The sequence below is a fragment of the Monopterus albus genome, unplaced genomic scaffold (assembly GCF_001952655.1).
Source record: "Monopterus albus unplaced genomic scaffold, M_albus_1.0 scaffold38.1, whole genome shotgun sequence".
Taxonomy (NCBI): Eukaryota; Metazoa; Chordata; class Actinopteri; order Synbranchiformes; family Synbranchidae; genus Monopterus; species Monopterus albus.
In genome coordinates, this window is record NW_018127918.1 from 150,591 (window position 1) to 166,915 (window position 16,325).

At 40.4% G+C, this 16,325-nt stretch overlaps 2 protein-coding genes across 4 annotated transcripts in view; one reads left to right on the forward strand and one right to left on the reverse strand.

The window, feature by feature from the left end:
- The window catches only part of arhgap42a (Rho GTPase activating protein 42a), a 17,774-nt gene extending 7,836 nt beyond the window's left edge, over positions 1–9,938 (forward strand). For 2 of the 3 annotated variants that reach the window (XM_020598388.1, XM_020598389.1), the window contains 22 exons: positions 241–312; positions 1,350–1,451; positions 1,534–1,644; positions 2,323–2,427; positions 2,775–2,904; positions 3,039–3,139; positions 4,088–4,197; positions 4,295–4,373; positions 4,460–4,501; positions 4,637–4,676; positions 4,816–4,878; positions 4,968–5,042; positions 5,204–5,288; positions 5,368–5,426; positions 5,526–5,631; positions 5,759–5,918; positions 6,005–6,155; positions 6,868–7,581; positions 7,692–7,851; positions 8,214–8,285; positions 8,462–8,541; positions 9,343–9,938. In XM_020598388.1, coding sequence (XP_020454044.1) covers positions 241–312; positions 1,350–1,451; positions 1,534–1,644; positions 2,323–2,427; positions 2,775–2,904; positions 3,039–3,139; positions 4,088–4,197; positions 4,295–4,373; positions 4,460–4,501; positions 4,637–4,676; positions 4,816–4,878; positions 4,968–5,042; positions 5,204–5,288; positions 5,368–5,426; positions 5,526–5,631; positions 5,759–5,918; positions 6,005–6,155; positions 6,868–7,581; positions 7,692–7,851; positions 8,214–8,285; positions 8,462–8,541; positions 9,343–9,431 — 2,706 coding nt within the window. In that variant the 3' untranslated portion in view covers positions 9,432–9,938. The remainder of the gene's footprint in view (positions 1–240; positions 313–1,349; positions 1,452–1,533; positions 1,645–2,322; positions 2,428–2,774; positions 2,905–3,038; positions 3,140–4,087; positions 4,198–4,294; positions 4,374–4,459; positions 4,502–4,636; positions 4,677–4,815; positions 4,879–4,967; positions 5,043–5,203; positions 5,289–5,367; positions 5,427–5,525; positions 5,632–5,758; positions 5,919–6,004; positions 6,156–6,867; positions 7,582–7,691; positions 7,852–8,213; positions 8,286–8,461; positions 8,542–9,342) is intronic. The other variant, XM_020598390.1, reaches the window with a different exon arrangement.
- A 128-nt stretch (positions 9,939–10,066) lies between these two features.
- The window catches only part of trpc6a (transient receptor potential cation channel, subfamily C, member 6a), an 8,128-nt gene continuing 1,869 nt past the window's right edge, over positions 10,067–16,325 (reverse strand). Inside the window, exons 2-13 of the mRNA XM_020598391.1 lie at positions 15,804–15,936; positions 15,028–15,328; positions 14,445–14,630; positions 13,849–14,013; positions 13,514–13,757; positions 13,201–13,428; positions 12,687–12,951; positions 12,097–12,292; positions 11,302–11,502; positions 11,020–11,076; positions 10,606–10,681; positions 10,067–10,396 (exon numbers count right to left, since the gene is read on the reverse strand). Coding sequence (XP_020454047.1) covers positions 10,269–10,396; positions 10,606–10,681; positions 11,020–11,076; positions 11,302–11,502; positions 12,097–12,292; positions 12,687–12,951; positions 13,201–13,428; positions 13,514–13,757; positions 13,849–14,013; positions 14,445–14,630; positions 15,028–15,328; positions 15,804–15,936 — 2,180 coding nt within the window. The 3' untranslated portion in view covers positions 10,067–10,268. The remainder of the gene's footprint in view (positions 10,397–10,605; positions 10,682–11,019; positions 11,077–11,301; positions 11,503–12,096; positions 12,293–12,686; positions 12,952–13,200; positions 13,429–13,513; positions 13,758–13,848; positions 14,014–14,444; positions 14,631–15,027; positions 15,329–15,803; positions 15,937–16,325) is intronic.

Genomic DNA, 16,325 nt, shown 5'->3' on the forward strand with positions numbered 1-16,325 from the left:
GGAAACTTATCCTGAGTCTAACTGACGGATCTAGTTGTAGGACTGATTTTGACATTCAAGCAGAAGCAGAAATTTTTGTCTTCAAAACAAAATTGTCTATTCAAATCTATTAAACCACCAGACAAATGTACTTTAAGTAAAGCATAAAAGTCATTGCTGCAGCCCTTATGGAACAGTGACTAAGGTGTTGTCTTTGTTGTTGCTGGTATCACTGACTGTCTTTTTTTTTTCCTGTCTCAGATCCAGAACGCTGATGACGTGTTGATCTCACCACTTGAGAGGTTTCGTAAGGAGCAGATTGGAGCTGTTAAGGTATATCTAAAATTGTTACAATTGATGGGTAACTTGAGAGTTAAGTAGATTATTAGCACAAAGTGACTGAACAAGTAGTCACAAGGCCAATAGGTGAAGTTCAGTTCATTAGTCTTCTAACACTGTGGGTGGTGGCTGAACACATCATCAGTGGTCAGAGAATTAAATACATTGAGATAAACGAAAGAACACAGTCCAGTGTCACTAACAAGGTCATGGGAACAAGCACTGGGAGGGAAGTCAGGGAGCATGTCACAGACAGAGAGATAGTTGAACTCACTAAGGCAGTGTAAACACAAAGTGAGTCTGGTGTCTGGTTTCAGCAGCTGTCTCAAGCCTTATAATTCAGATTTTCTCATTTTTTACTTTGCCTTCTTTTAGGCAGAAACAGAGGCAGCATCACACATTAGGCACGGTTTTAAAAAAAACAGGATTGGTCACAGCTAAAATTAACCCTGAAAGTGAAATCACAGCTTGTTTTTCTGTGCTGATCGAAGCAACTCCTCAGCGTGTAGAATGTAGGAGGAGTGTGTGAGCAGTACATCTTCACACTGATGATGTTGAGTAAAAAAAGAGGGTGGTTGAGCATGTGGAGTTTGGAGGTGCAGCTGTTTCAGAAAAGAGTTCTCATCCTAAATATTTTGGCAGAGTCTCTTCATTAGATTATTAATGATCCCTCTGCAAATGTCATAGCTTTGTGATTCCTTGAAGCTGGAATGTTAACTTATCCCAGAATTATCTGCACTTGATGTCTAGTTAGATTTTTTATTTACTCACTTTTTCAGTGTCTATTTACTGGTTTGAATTATAATTTCTAATAAGTAATAATACTGGTAAAGTATTTTTACAAGTTATTTTATGGCTGTTTGTGTTCCATTAATTACTGGAACACTGATGTATAGGAAGCTCATATGTACAGTATTTGGGTATTGGAATAAGCCATTCATGTGTCATATTGACACTGGTGTCTCAGCCCAAGTGAAAGAGACTAAACTGGGACTCATGTAGCTGCTGTCCTCTTCACATGTCTTCCTTAGGAGGGAAAGAAGCAGTTTGACAAGGAGACAGAAAGGTACTACTCTGTTTTGGAGAAACACCTCAGCCTTTCCCCCAAAAAGAAGGAATCACAGCTCCATGAGGTAAACTGTCTGATTCTGTTCCTCCCACGTGGGTTGGGTAACACACAGTGCTGTAAGTGTGTTGTGGCTGGTTTTGTTGCAGGCTGACTCACAGATGAATAAGGACAAGCAGGTTTTTTATGATGCATCACTGCAGTATGTTTTCAAGATCCAAGAAGTGCAGGAGAGAAAAAAGTTTGAATTTGTGGAGCCGGTGAGTTCACATTCATACTCTATGCTCCTGTTTTTTATGCCATTTTAACACAATTCAACTATGTACTTTCACAGTGGGATGCACCTTTAATTCTTAATACATGAGGGTTTTGTCTCCTCTGTCAAATTATCATTTTGTTCCTTTTGATTTTTCTGAGCTGCTGACCAGTAGAGGTAAAAAAAAAAGTCACTAATACACTGAATTTCACCAGAGGAAAATAGATTTGGTGAGTCAATGTTGTGTTGCATGTAAACAATGATGTAAACCTCAAGTCATAATTGCAGCCATGCAGCCAAGCCTATAATGATCATGTTTGTGCATACACACATGATTAGGAAAAGTGTGGTTCTGAAAAACATAAATTACACACACTGTTTTGACAGTGATAGAAATGTTTTAATGATCCATATCTGTAAAGCCCACTTCCTGTTGCTGGAGCAGCACTTCCTGCATGGAGATCTCCCGTGCCTGACAGGCAGGAAACTTTTTGTTGTAATGTAAACAAGGCCTGCAAACCAAACAACATTTAGAGTTCTGGGGGATTTTCTCATATAGAGGATATTTTGACTGATTGAGCAGATGACTGACAATCATTCTTTTGTAGTCCTCTCCTTATAATCTATACTCCCAGGGCCCCAGCTAACATTTTTCCTCCGGATTTCTCCCTCTGTTCTTCAGTTATTAGCCTTCCTGCAAGGTTTGTTTACATTCTACCATGAGGGTTATGAACTGGCCAGTGAGTTTGAACCCTTCAAGCTGCAGCTTCAGTTCAACCTGCAAAATGTAAGTGTGTAAATTTACTATAGACCTCTAGACTCCATCTGGACATGACTTTCACAAGGTGTTTGTAACTAGTTTGCTCTACCTGCTCTGCCTAGCTCTTAAGCTATTAAGAGAAAGTTGCCTCAACAGTTCACATACTGTAGTTTTTGATCAGTTTACCTGGAAAGAATCAGAGAAAAAATAAATTCACTGGGCATGATCAGTCTGTTCGGTTGCCCTTTAATTTCTGTAAAACACAGTGTTAACTCTCCAGAGATGATTCAAGTGCACAATTCCTGACTTTTTCAAATATTTTGTTTGCATGTATGCAAGTCTCCTTCCAATGTAGTTTCTCATGTTTTGTTAAGGCCCGCAATAACTTTGAAAGTACACGTGCTGAGGTTGAGAGGCTGATGAAGAGGATCCGATCTGCAGAAGAAGATTTCAAAGCTCCCAGTTGCTTTACCATGGAAGGATATTTGTATATACAGGAGAAACGTGAGATACACAAAAATCCTATTGTCCCCTCTCTTTCTTAGTCTCTCTCTCACTAATACTGTGAAAAAAATCTAATGCCATTACACTACACGCCTTGTTTCTGTTTAAACACATACGCTGCATATGTGTTATAGGTCCACTGGGCAGTGTGTGGACAAGATACTACTGTACTTATGAAAAAGGCTCCAAGATGTTCACTATGAGCAGCACAGAGGCCAGACCAACCAGCAGACAGGTGCGCCACTAGCATAGATAAATAACCAATCACTAAAGTTCGTGATAGGCTTCATCACTGCTGAGCAATGTTCAAACCATGCCTCAGTTTTTGTTTCCTACCTTTCATATTGCCATTTATTTCTGTTCTAGCATTAATATGCACTCTGAAAATCAACTTATGCAGGCCTGAGTTACATTATTGTCATATGGGGATGTAATTCTAAAAATTTGTGGGAACTCGATGTTCAGGAAGTTCCTACCAGCACTTGATGCATCAGCAAGAATTAGAATGTTTAGAATTTTTGCTTTTGACACAACATGTGAATTACCCCACCCAAAATAGTGTCAAAGTTTTGAAATTTAACTTTGGTGGTGTATTGATGCAACTTGAAAAGTAGGAAGCTCAATAGTTGAGAGGCTAAAATGTTGAAAAACACCAGTATTGACTTAAATATATTGAGCAACATCATTTTATTTGCTGCAGTATCAAAAGATTTCATGAGAATCCTGAAAGACCTTAACACCACATGTAGCGGTACTCCTTAGCCTTTAGTGCCGCTTTACGGTGCAGGTCTTATGCAGTAAGTATGACACGACATAAACAAGTTCCACAGTCCAGTTCTTGGTTTTTACAAAGGATTTACTAAATAAAAATAAACATACAAATAAAACGTTTCCTGGTTGACAAATTACTTGCTTATAACTCGGTCAGAAAAACTGTGTGCTCAGAGCCTGACCGTCCGAACCTTCCAAAAACAAAAAACACATCCGGTCACATGGTTAACAAACAACAATATGCCATAACATAACATGTCTAGAGCACATTGTATAAAACAAACTTATTATTCCAAAACATAAAGCTATGTTGGCTATGTTTTCTTAATAACTACGTAAACTAAACATTTTTCAGATTGGCTCTTACACCACATGTTGAGTGCATATTGCAAATGCATCTCTCTGTTAACAGAATGGTGTGGTGAATGGTACGCCAGAGATGTTCAGGTTGCGCTCGTGTGTCAGAAGGAAGACCGATTCAATCGACAAACGCTTCTGCTTCGACATCGAGGTGGTGGAAAGGTGAGAGGGAAACATGGCAGAGAGGCAGTCTCTAATAAACTGAGATGTGACAGCTGTTGGATTGCACTTGAATAAAGCAATCTCTCTTCCTCTGCAGACATGGTGTCATCACCCTGCAAGCTGTTTCCGAGGCCAACAGGCGGCTGTGGATGGAGGCAATGGACGGAAAGGAACCTGTATGAATGCATCCATTATTAAACTACACTACTGCAGTATCATCAAGAAAGCATGTGTGACAGATTGTGACAGACTTTCTCTACAGTACACTGGCTTCTTCACAAGAGCAAGTCTTACAAGACTAACAGTAATGCAAAAAAGTGCTGACAATATATATATATATTTTTATTATGTTGAAGACACTTTTTAACCTAGTATTGAAAAAATAATGTTTGAAATGACAGTCTTTAATATACTGCATCTTTGTTTTGTCTTTCTTCAGATCTACACTCTGCCTTCTCTGCTTAGCAAAAAAGAGGAGAGTAAGTAATCTCATTTAATCTGTTCTTAATTGATACAACTGCTTTAATCCTGAAGAAATGAATTAATTAACACATACAGTATTATTTTCTTCAATGTATAAGATATTATGGTAATTTTTTTTTTTTTATATACGTACAGCATTTCTCAATGAGGCAGGCTTCAATTTTGTTAAGAAATGCACTGAGCTGATTGAAACAAGAGGTATTCCTCACTCTGAAAACATGCATGAATATGAGAATACTGTATCTACAGTGTTGTTTTATTAAGTATGTTGATACATGTCTGTGTAGGCATTACCACCCTGGGACTGTACAGGATTGGAGGAGTGAACTCCAAGGTGCAGCGGTTGATGACTAGTGTGTTTGGTAAGAAGTGCCCTGCTTTCTTATATATTTTCTATGTATTTTCCTGTATATGTAGTTATTTTTCTGCACTTGGAAGGTGTATTCCAGCACAATGAACCAAACACAGGTGTATTTAAAAATCTGTCACTACAGATCATCATTTATTATCTACTTTCCTATAGCATCCACAGCTCCTGCTGACATGCAGTTAGATGCAGACGCCTGGGACAACAAGACCATCACCAGCGGCCTGAAGAATTATTTCAGGTAACTTATAGCACAAAGCAGACTTTTTGAATAAAACGCCTCATGAATTACAAACTCCTAATTTCAAATGTGCATGCAGGTGTCTGGCAGAACCACTACTGACCTACAGACTGCATAAAGAATTCATCAAGGCTGCAAGTAGGCACAGACAGTGTGTGATAGATGCAATCTGTGATTGGATTGACACATTATGTCACCCTCTCACAACTGAATCATGTCCCTTTCTTTGTTTCACAGAGTATGATGACCAGAAGTATAGAGTGAGAGCAATTCATGCTCTTGTACACAAACTACCAGAAAAAAACCGAGCAATGTTGGACCTCTTAACCAACCATCTACACAAGTATGCACAGATAAACACATGCTGCACTTTGGAAATGTCCCTTCAGCTTTGAGAGCATCTCATTTTCCTAAAACATTTGCAAAAATACATGGTTATTGTGTCTATGTATCTGTCTCTGTCTGTGCAGGGTGTCCTCTCACAGTGACCAGAATCTGATGACTGTGTCCAACCTGGGAATGATCTTTGGCCCCACATTGATGAGGTCACAGGAAGAGACGGTGGCTGCCATGATGAACATCAAGTTTCAGAACATTGTGGTGGAGATTATCATCGAAAACCACCACAAGGTGCAAGCAGGCAGTCACATGCACGCATATACATAAACATGCACACACCTAACAGACATGTATATCTTACTGTATATTCCTTTCAGATCTTTGGTGAGGCCCCAGACCTGTCCGTACCATTACCTCAGGCTCCATCCTCTCGGTCAACGTCTCGGAGGAACAAAGCCATCTGTCTGTCATCTGGAAAGAGGAAGGCTCGTCTCTACCCTCCTGCACTGTGCCTGGCAGACAACGACAGTGAGTCTCTCTGCAGCTTCCAACTCCTTTATTTCTTTATCTCATCCCTCGTGAACACTTGCAGTGGTGGACAGTAACCAAGTACATTCATTCAGATAGAACTGTAAGGTACTTAACTCCAGTATCTCCATGTTAATACTTTTCAGAGGGAATATTTAATTGTTGTTTCTAACTTATACTGAAGATATTTTATTGTCGTACTTAATTTATACTTTTGTTTTTCTGTTATTGTTTAGTTCTTTATTATTGTAAAGTGACACTGGGTGTTTTGAAATACAATGTATTATTATTTATCTGAGAGTTATGGCTATTATTTACATTTCACAGTCATATTTTAAATTAAAAACATATAATAAGATTATGAAAAACAGTCCATTAAGAATTAAGACAGCAGTCCCCATGATTTTTGGCACATTTGTCATTCTGCAAGTGTAATGTCAACTCTCAAAACTGAAATATTAAAGCTTCAAAGGAGCACATTAATGCACCAACACATTAGAGTTTCTAAATCAGCCCGTGCTCTCACCTGCATTATGCATTTATGACATGATACTGTCATAAGAGAAAGAGTTTGTAAAAATAGGTCAAAGGTCTCATAAGTATACACTTGAAAATACTGGACTACAACCATTGAGAAGTGGCTAGAAGCTATATATTCACATTGTCATTCAGTCTCTTTTTTTATGTGACTAGTTTCCATTTCTCCCTCCAGGCGACACGTTCAGTAGCAGCCCCAGCACAACGCCGATGGGCAGCCAGGAATCTCTGTCCTCACACTCATCAGAAAAGAATGGATTGTCTCAGACCTCTCCTCCGTCATCTCCTGCTGCCGAATCTGGCTCACCTTCCAAAGCGCCTGCGTCTTCTCCTGCAGCTCCTTCCTGCTCCCCGTCCCACAGCTCCTCCAGTGGAAAGGATCAGAGAGAACTGACAGACAGCGCTACCTCCCCTCACCTCACGCCTTCTTCCTGGACGTCCTCTCAACTAAATCCAGCCCAGCAGACTTCCTCTGTGTCCTCTTCAGCATCCTCTTTACTCTCTGCTGAGAGGAATTTGACGGTCAAAGGAAACGCCACTGCCTCCTTGTCATCTGTAAAGCAATCTAGCTCTCCTTCCAGAGCCTCCTTGTCCACCGCCTCCATCCAGCACTCCTCATTTGAGTGTGCCTCCTTTCTCAGGGAGGGTCGGCCTGTTCAGAGAGTGTCATCCGTCTCCTCTCTGAAGAGCACTCATTCCATGGATCAAAATCAGGCATCTAGCACCTCCTCCACTGTCACAGAAACCAGAGCGATGGACTCTACCTCTCCTTCTCGACAGCAAAGGACTGCTTATGGCACTGCCTCCTCTTCCTCCTCCTCCTCCTCTTCCTTGTTTCCCTATCAACTTTCTGCATCTTCCTCTCTCACCTCCCTACACATCTCTGAGGGTACGTATGTCTTCTTGCAGTTTGCAGCAAGATAAAATTTCAGGATAAAGTGTGTTGACTGTCCTGTCCCTGATTTGGTTCAGTCTGAACTTCCTGCTTTTCTGTTACAGATTACAAAAGCTGTCATGGATCGGTACATAGTCTCATGTCACTGGACCCTCAAGAGGCAAAACACACACATAAAACTTCACACATCCGCAGTGGCTCTGATCTGACCATGAAACATGTTCTTGCCACATCCAGCAACGGTTACCAGAGGCCTGGGTCACTGTGAGTGTCTGTGAAATAGATCATACAGAGCTCTAATCATGTAGAACATTTGTTTGTGCGTGCTTTCATAGAAGTAAAGAGACAGATCTCAGTAACTAAAGAAACTGCCTCGTGCTTGGAAACATTACAAATTTTACACATTGTGTTCAGCTGAAATAAAACTGAAGCACAAATCAGGAATGATGATATTTTTTTCTGACTGAACTGAGATGTGTCTGCACTATTGAAGAAAAAACTGTTTAACTATTTTGTTGCTGACATGCTCACTCACTCTTTCTTAGCGACAGCTGCAAATTATCTCAGGATATGTGTACAGAGCTATGTTGCTACTGCTGGTGACGGTATGTGTTTGTGTGTTACAGATTATCAGTCACACTACCACAGCGTGAGAGTTCAGTGTTCTCCTCAGCGTTAGACATATGTTCCTCAGGAAGGTGTGTGGATGTTTAAGTTGTTTGTGGCGCAGCCTTTTTATTCTCGAAGCTATCATGTGTCAGTGCTTCTTATCAAATCACTGAAGCCTGAAGTCTACACAAGCAAAGTTAAAGCATTGACAATTGAAATTCACTTTCTAAATCACTCTCTTTACTGATTCTATTTTTTCTCTTAGGGAAGCAAAAGCTCTGTACTCGTGTGAGGCAGAGCACAGCCATGAGCTCAGTTTTCCTCAGGGGGCGTTGTTCTCAAATGGTAAGAAAGCCTGAGGGATATTTGGCTCCATTTACACCTGGTATTAATATGTGAACTATGTCTGGATGATGACATAGTATGATCCATGGATATTTGCATTTACATCTAGTATTAAAGTCCATTCTCATTATGCTTTGTGATACATGGACATGAATAAATGGACCAGGTGTTAAGGAGCCACATTTATAAAAGTAATCTGAAAATCGTCTCCATATAATGCATGTTTTGTTGATGAAATTTCATTAGAATGTTTCTCCTCAAAATGATCATTTAGTTGCTTATAGTTCAAACTGTTTTACCGGCTTCAAAGCTACAGTATGTAACACTGACGTTATCAGTATTTTCCAGTGATTCTCTGAAGAATGGCTACACTACATTTCAACAAATCAAATATCTTCTATCAGAAGTCACTGTCAAATCCCTTTTATGTTTGGAAATTCCATAACCTGGACTAGAGTTTAATTTAAAGGTCTGTGGGTCTGACTAATGCTTGGCTGCTGAATGCACCAGCAGTGGGATAGTTAGTTTACTGATCATTTATGTTGTTCATGTAGGAAGTGTGCAGAGTAAAGTTTAGATCTGGTTTTGCTAACATAACCAGAACAACCCCCCTCTTTGCCTGCACCCACACACCCAACTCAACCCTTCATCTACTCAGGCTATTTCAGGCTAACTTTAATGAACTCTAGTCTAAAATTTACATACCAAGTCTTAAGAACATCATGGGTGTCTGTGTGAGTCATTATAAAAAATAAAATGTGATTGTTTTATACATGAAAATTTTTGTCTTGATTGCTGCAGTGTGCCCGTCTGTGGAACCAGGTTGGCTTCAGGCGACATACAACGGCAAAACAGGCCTCATACCTGACAACTACATCACCTACATCTGACTGACCTGATGATGCCATCACCGCATCACTGAATAACACAAAGCCTAACTTAGATTTTATGGATCTGCGGCGCATACAGTAATACTCCATGCTGCTGATCAAAGCTTTAATATACCGATATAACTGTGGCTGGGTCTGAATGATGTGTACATCTGTAACTGAACCATGTTATGTGTTATTTTACCAGCTATAATACGGTAGATGTTAATACCTGACTTGCTGGCTGACGGTGCCTCTGCTCACACATGTCATCTCACTTAATCAGCATAATCAGATCTGCTTTCATGTTTGTGTTCAGAGGATGCTACATGAAGTTTGTCTGCAAGGTACATGTAAATCACATTTTTCTCTCAGTGTTGCTAATTTATGTTTGTAAATGATCGTATTAATTTTATATTTGTGTCCAGACATGAAGTGTTCACACCTCTGTGCCAAGAACAGTATGAATTTGTGGTCTAAGACTGAATCCTGCCATAACACCTTGCTCCTCCTCTCAGTTTTTCTACTGTCTATATAAATGACAAATGCTTCCCTTTAAATTCCCACTGTGTATTTATTTTGTAAGTTTATTGCACGAATGAATGAATGACATGTATGAATTGTCCAAATTATGGTTATAATGAACGCCATTTTTGACCAAAATGATCCAGTTATCTTCACTTTGATGCTATTTAGATAAGTGGGTTATTATTCATGGACTTACATACATACAGTTTTATTTTAGCATATCAAGTTTTGTCATTATTAGAGTATCTACATTCAGTGGTGGTGAACAGGCACGTAAAACTTTTTGGGATGTACAGTGTTATGTACAAGTCACAGCAACAGGCAGTGCTATTATAAAGCTGTATTGATTTCTCCCAGCCGCCTCAGGAGTCCGTCCAGTGTCTCCATGTTCTGTGATTTCTCCTCTAGCAGCTCATATCGCAGACTGGAGATGTCCTGCTTGATCTCTTTCAGCTCACCTGAATAAAAACAGGCACAAAGGTGAGAAAAATGTTCTTATTCACTAAACTATAGATCTGAAAAAAAAAAAACATTATTTTGGCACACAAAAACAACATGTTTTACCATTAATGGTGTATTGACCAACACATTTAGAGAAACCTTATTGTGATAATACATGCAACAATTCGCAGTCGTTTCAGCTTCGGTGTGGTTTTGTTGATTTTACCTTCTGTGATCTCGTCACTCTCTCTGTCTGCTTGGGCTTTGATGATGTAACGCTTTATCAGTTGCTTCATGATCTTCTACATCCAGTGATGGAAAAAAACAGGTACAATGAACAATAGTATCATGGGAAAAAATAATATGTAAAAGAATAACTGTACACTCAAATCTTGATTTAGCAAAAAGTAAATATTTTCAGAAAATTATTCTAATGCTAGATCAGCGTGTGAGAATTGCATTAGTCTTATCAATGTAACAGTGTAGTGTAATGCTGGGTAGTTATAGTGTAGCCATGCATCATATTTTATGAGCTTTTTTATTTGTGTGTAAAAATATATTCAGCAGATTCATTAGAAACTCCACTTGCAGTACATACAGCATGTGTTTGTCTGAAATGTAGTGAAATACACATGCATACCTGATATCTGCTTGGGCTGGTAGAACCACCATATCCTAAATTCTTGTCTGCTCCAAGCTAGAAGATTAAGCTGAAATTAATTTCACTAAACACAATTGTGACATTTGAGTTAAACTTTCTCTTTACAGCTGTGGTGCAGTAGTACAACCACCAGGGGGAGCCCTGGCTCTGCTTGTACAGCTACAGTACTGTGGTATTTGGAGTACTACTGTACAGGCTGAGAAGGCATCAGTGCTATCACCTAAGATGTATTTATATTCTAATGAAACATACGTGTGATACCTGATTGAGTTGTGTCTCGGTTTTCTGCTTATTGCGTCCGACCACGTACTGCAGGATCAGGGACCTGATACCTGTGACCAGTCTCAGCATAGACTTTGGACTGGGGACCAGGTTAAAGGGCACAGGGAGTGTCCTTCCCTCCTCAAAGTAGGAGAACCAGAGTTTAGCCCGAGCAAACTTCCACTCAACATCAGCATCATCCTAAAGTAAATATGGAAACAGGTAAGATGGAGAGGAAGAAGAAAAACAACTACCCTGTAGCTACCTGAGTTTGGTAAAAAGCTGCAATCAAAAGCACAAGATTTACTGAAAAGTTTGACATTTATTTGTTTTATTACTGAGAATTGGATGAGAAGATTGACACCACTCAAATTAACAGTTTTGTCCTGTTTTTCTGTGCTAATCAGCTGGTGGCTACAGCTTCATGTTAAGCCTTAAGCCATGAGAGTGTAATCAAAGCAATTCAAATGTATATGTAAGGGGTTGTCATAGATTAAAAATATTCTAGCTAGACTTTGTATATAAATTGTTATCATTGTAACGGCATACAATGTCATAGAAAGTGAGAAGCAAGATACCATTTGCTCATGACTTAAATTTATATTTGCAGATTTGATAGTTTAGAGGGGTCTCCTGATTTAGTTCTAGCAAAATGTAATGTTGATGGAGTTTCCATAACCTGGAAACCCCCAAGGCTGTTCATAAGTGACCTGTTAAACATTAGTGAATGACAATTGTGTGCATTTGTGAGCTTGTATCTGAAGCACATGATGATTTGGTATTTGACTAACAAACCTCAATCTCCTGGAAGGAACTGTTAATCATGGCGATGAGCATGTTGAGCAGCACTATCACCATGGTAACATTGTAAATACCATACAGCACGTAACCGATGTTCTCGATGAATTTGTGTCCGTTGTTGATGATGACAGATTTGACCTCAGACAGTCCAAATATAGCCCAGAACAGTGTTTTGAAGCTCTCCTCCAGGCTGGACCGACGCACAGAGAAGGAGAGAGAGGGAGATGAGAGAAAAGTTATTTTTTAGTTCAAACCAATGTTTAATTATTTGAACTGAGATGTTCTGTCAGATAAGCAGAAGAAGATGGATGGATGGAGATGCTCTGTGAGAAAATGTTTTAGGTTCAATTAGCTGTGTTTAAAAAAAGCTTCCATAAGATAAGTAATCCATCATATCATATTCATTTTTTTGTGCTATAAATGTGTGAAAATGCAGTTGTAAGCTTTTGCAAAGCAACAGAGCCCCAAGGTAAAAGTAAGGGGTCATAATATGATTAAAAGGTTGCAGTGTGAAATGAATATTAAGGTAGCAAAATGCACAAGCCTGTGTGAACAAACACAGATGTGCACAGTAAATGTCTCACGTGGTGAAGGCATCATTCTGCTTCGCCCCCAGGTAGTAAGAGTACAGGTTGAACATGCCAATCATGAATGCCAGAAAGACCAAGATGAAGATGACCATGAACTTGAAGATATCCTTGACTGTCCTCCCTAAGGAGATCTGCAGTGGACCAAAGCTCTCGTTGGCTGGGAGGATGTAAGCAATCCGAGAAAAGCTCAGCACCACTGCAACGGCGTACAGGCCCTCTGAAACCAGCTGGGGATCTGACGGCACCCAGTAGATACGTGCTACAAAAACAACGTCGGTCGGTCAGTAAATCACAATAATCCCACTCTAAGTAGATTTACTGTACTACTTGTTGAAAGGAAAGCATTACAGAGTAACCTGCAGTTAAGCTTTTAAGCCAGTTATAAAAGGATATCCAGCCCATACCAGCAAACTGCCCCCTCTACACACACACACACACACACTCACACACACATTGTAACAGGGCCACTGGATGCCTGGGCTGAAGTGAAGGAGATTCGCATACTTACCTAGTGTAAAGTAGTGTATCTCAGGGGGCAGTGTGATATTAAGCAGCGTTGTGTAGTGCATATGCACATAGGTCTGGGCTAGGTTAGCGTGTCTCAGAGCAGAAAAGCGGCAGCTGAAGGAGGCAAGGAAGATCGCCAGCATCCCAAAGTCCAAGAAGTTCCATGGTTCCACCAGGTATTCCCCCGGTCCTTGGATCCAGATCTCCTTCACTTCAGCCCAGATCATACCTGCAGCAGCACAAGTGATGTAATTCATAGGATGACATAATGTTTTGAAGATGAATTTCATCCTTCATCATAATTGTATGCTCACCTATGACCCATGAAATTATGAGGATCTCCATCCATGTGAAGGGTGTTGTGGTCATGCGGTAGAGAAGCAGTGGGTCAGAGGTGATGTGGGATCCTGCTGGGTGGTGATGGTGGGTCATGTTTGGCAAGAGGGTAGTGCCTGCAAAGCGGTCAGCAGCATTCAAGATGAGAAGACACAGGAAAATTGTGAAGGACGAGGCATGAGCCACAAACTTCATGAAGGGGCTGCGCATCACTTTCCCCACCTGAGCGAGAGAGATGAAACAATGGGAGGATTAAAATTTATGCATTTGGAAACTAATGTGAACAACATTTGTGAGCACAATTCTTACATACTCTGCTGCACGGAGCAATCCAGTAAGCCAGAGCCAATCCTGGCAGTCCTATCACCACTGCCAGGACCACCAGCAGTTTGATCCCAGTGGTCTGTTGCCTCAGGCCGGGCAGATTCTCATACCAGATGCTCAGCAGCTGCTGCTGGCAGTTAGGATGAGCCACAAACTATGTAAAGGGCGGCGAGAGAATGAGATAAGATACTGTACAGCAGTTTCCAGTCAATGTTTGTTCTTACTGTGATATGAGAACATACAGTTTAGGACCATAGATACACAGTGATAAGGAATCATCAGGTAGGGCTGGAACAAATAATAATGATTAATCTGGCAATAACCTTTGTGATCAATTATTTAAATCTCAGGGTTTCCTTAAATTCATCAAGGAGGAAAGTTTTCATTCACTGCCACAGCTGCAGTGCAACATAAATCCGTGACATGGAATAAAAACAAGTGATTAAATGTTCACGGTCAGTGTTATCCAGGTCACATGATGTGAAATAAGTGGCTGGCTGCTATAGTAGGTTGAAAATCAGTCTTAAAACTTGACATTGATCTTGTTTTGCTGTTGATGATTTTGATGTTTATGAGCATACAGACCTTTTTGAGTTCATATTTGATGGCTAATTTGAGCCGCATGAGGGAGGGGCGACCTGGTAGGTCATAGCTGTCTTCGCAGTCACCTTCTCCACTCAGTATGGCATCCACCTCCTCTGTGCTGCGACACAGATCCAGAAGGCCCACCATATAGTCCTTACACTGGCCCGACAGACGGCAGTAGTCGTTCTACGAACACGATGAGGACAAATGTGCATTAATGTGTGACACATCTGAGATGCTTTGCGGTAGATGTGGTCTAATGCTGGGGTTACTTATGAGCTAATGGAGGTGTGAAGTGACAGAAATCATTTATGTGACTAGTCACAGTAGCTTAACTAACTCTACAAAGCTGTCACAATTAAACATAGCACTGACACCAGCTCTAAAAAAGTTAGCAAACTTGTAAAGTTATTATAGTGCAACATAAAATTGCCTGTGTACCAAAAAACATGGTTGTGTACTTGACAGTAAGCTGGTTCTCAGGGCCAACAGCAGGTTGGATTTATGTTTCCATCGTTGTGTTTTCAGTCCCCAGTGCTTTGTGTGTTGATGACTCTGTCAGATCTTCCATGGTATTTGTTACCTTAAATTCTTTTTCAATATTAGCCAGCATGGCTAGTTCATTGCTGAGCTCCAGGGCTGCCAGTACTGGGTCCTCACTGGACAGGCAGAGGTAAGCAGGACTGGCAAGTCCTCTGTAGGCATTGATCCTGGATCGCGAGTGGCTGAAGGAGTCAAATTGCTGCTGGTAGTTGCAGGAGTCGCAGCCGCAGAAGTAGTCGTGAGGATGGTCGATGCGAGCCCCTTTACTCAGCAGTGTGTGCACTATTTCATATTCCTGGCAGTGTGCTGCAAGGATCACCGGAGTCACATCATGAGAAAACCTGTGGAAACATACACACAACAGGTAACAGGATGTAAGGTGATAATCAAAGGCTTGAACATAACAGAAATTCACATATTTGTTAAACATTTAACACTTTTTGTCATTATTTGTTTTCTCGTCTAAAGTTGGAAGACAGGAATGATACCACTGTCCTATGTATATTGCAATTATGTGACTCACCAGTAGCTGGCTAGCTTAGTAGTTAGCTATGTTAGCACACAGACTGGAACAAGGGGGTTCTGTGGTGGGACCAGTTGCCAGTCAAGCCAAGACTTCAGGAAGTAGCGGGGCACCCTGTATCATCTCTGACTATAAACCTCAATCTGTTGTATGCAGTGGGCAATGAACCACCCTGTAAACTGCAGGGGTCATTCAGGAGGCCCCACATTTCAGGGAATTTAAATATTTATTGCTGCTGTTATACTGTTGTCAGAGGGCACAATATCGTTAGTCATGCCTTTAAAATATCTTACCTCGTCCCATCCTCATCGTAAGCATAGAAGTCATCCAACATGTCTGCTTGAGCAGGGCTCGCTGTCAGACGACGGGCATCTCTAAATGAAGGGTGACCCAACAGGGCCTCAGTGATACGAACATAACCTTTACCTGCAACACACACACAGACACAGCACAAAGCTGTTGGCGTGATCTAGGAACTAATCATTTAACAGATGTCAAATTTGATTGATCTTATAAGAAAATTGTAAGGTAACTATGATTACTGTCTTTTTGAAATACTTAAGTAATTAACTTATCATTTTTAAACTTGTTTAAAAAAACTGAAATTATCAAACTGAAGACTAGAAGAAAAAAGGTAATTATATTTGTTGTCCTTGTGTGGTCTGATTTTTTTTTCCTTTGCTGGTCTGGAAGCTGATTTTTAAGATGGTCTTATATCAAACAATGCAATGCAGACAATGTCTGTTACAGTGGGGCAAATAAGTATTTGATACGCCGCCGATTCTTCAACTTTTCCCACTTACAAAGAATGGACA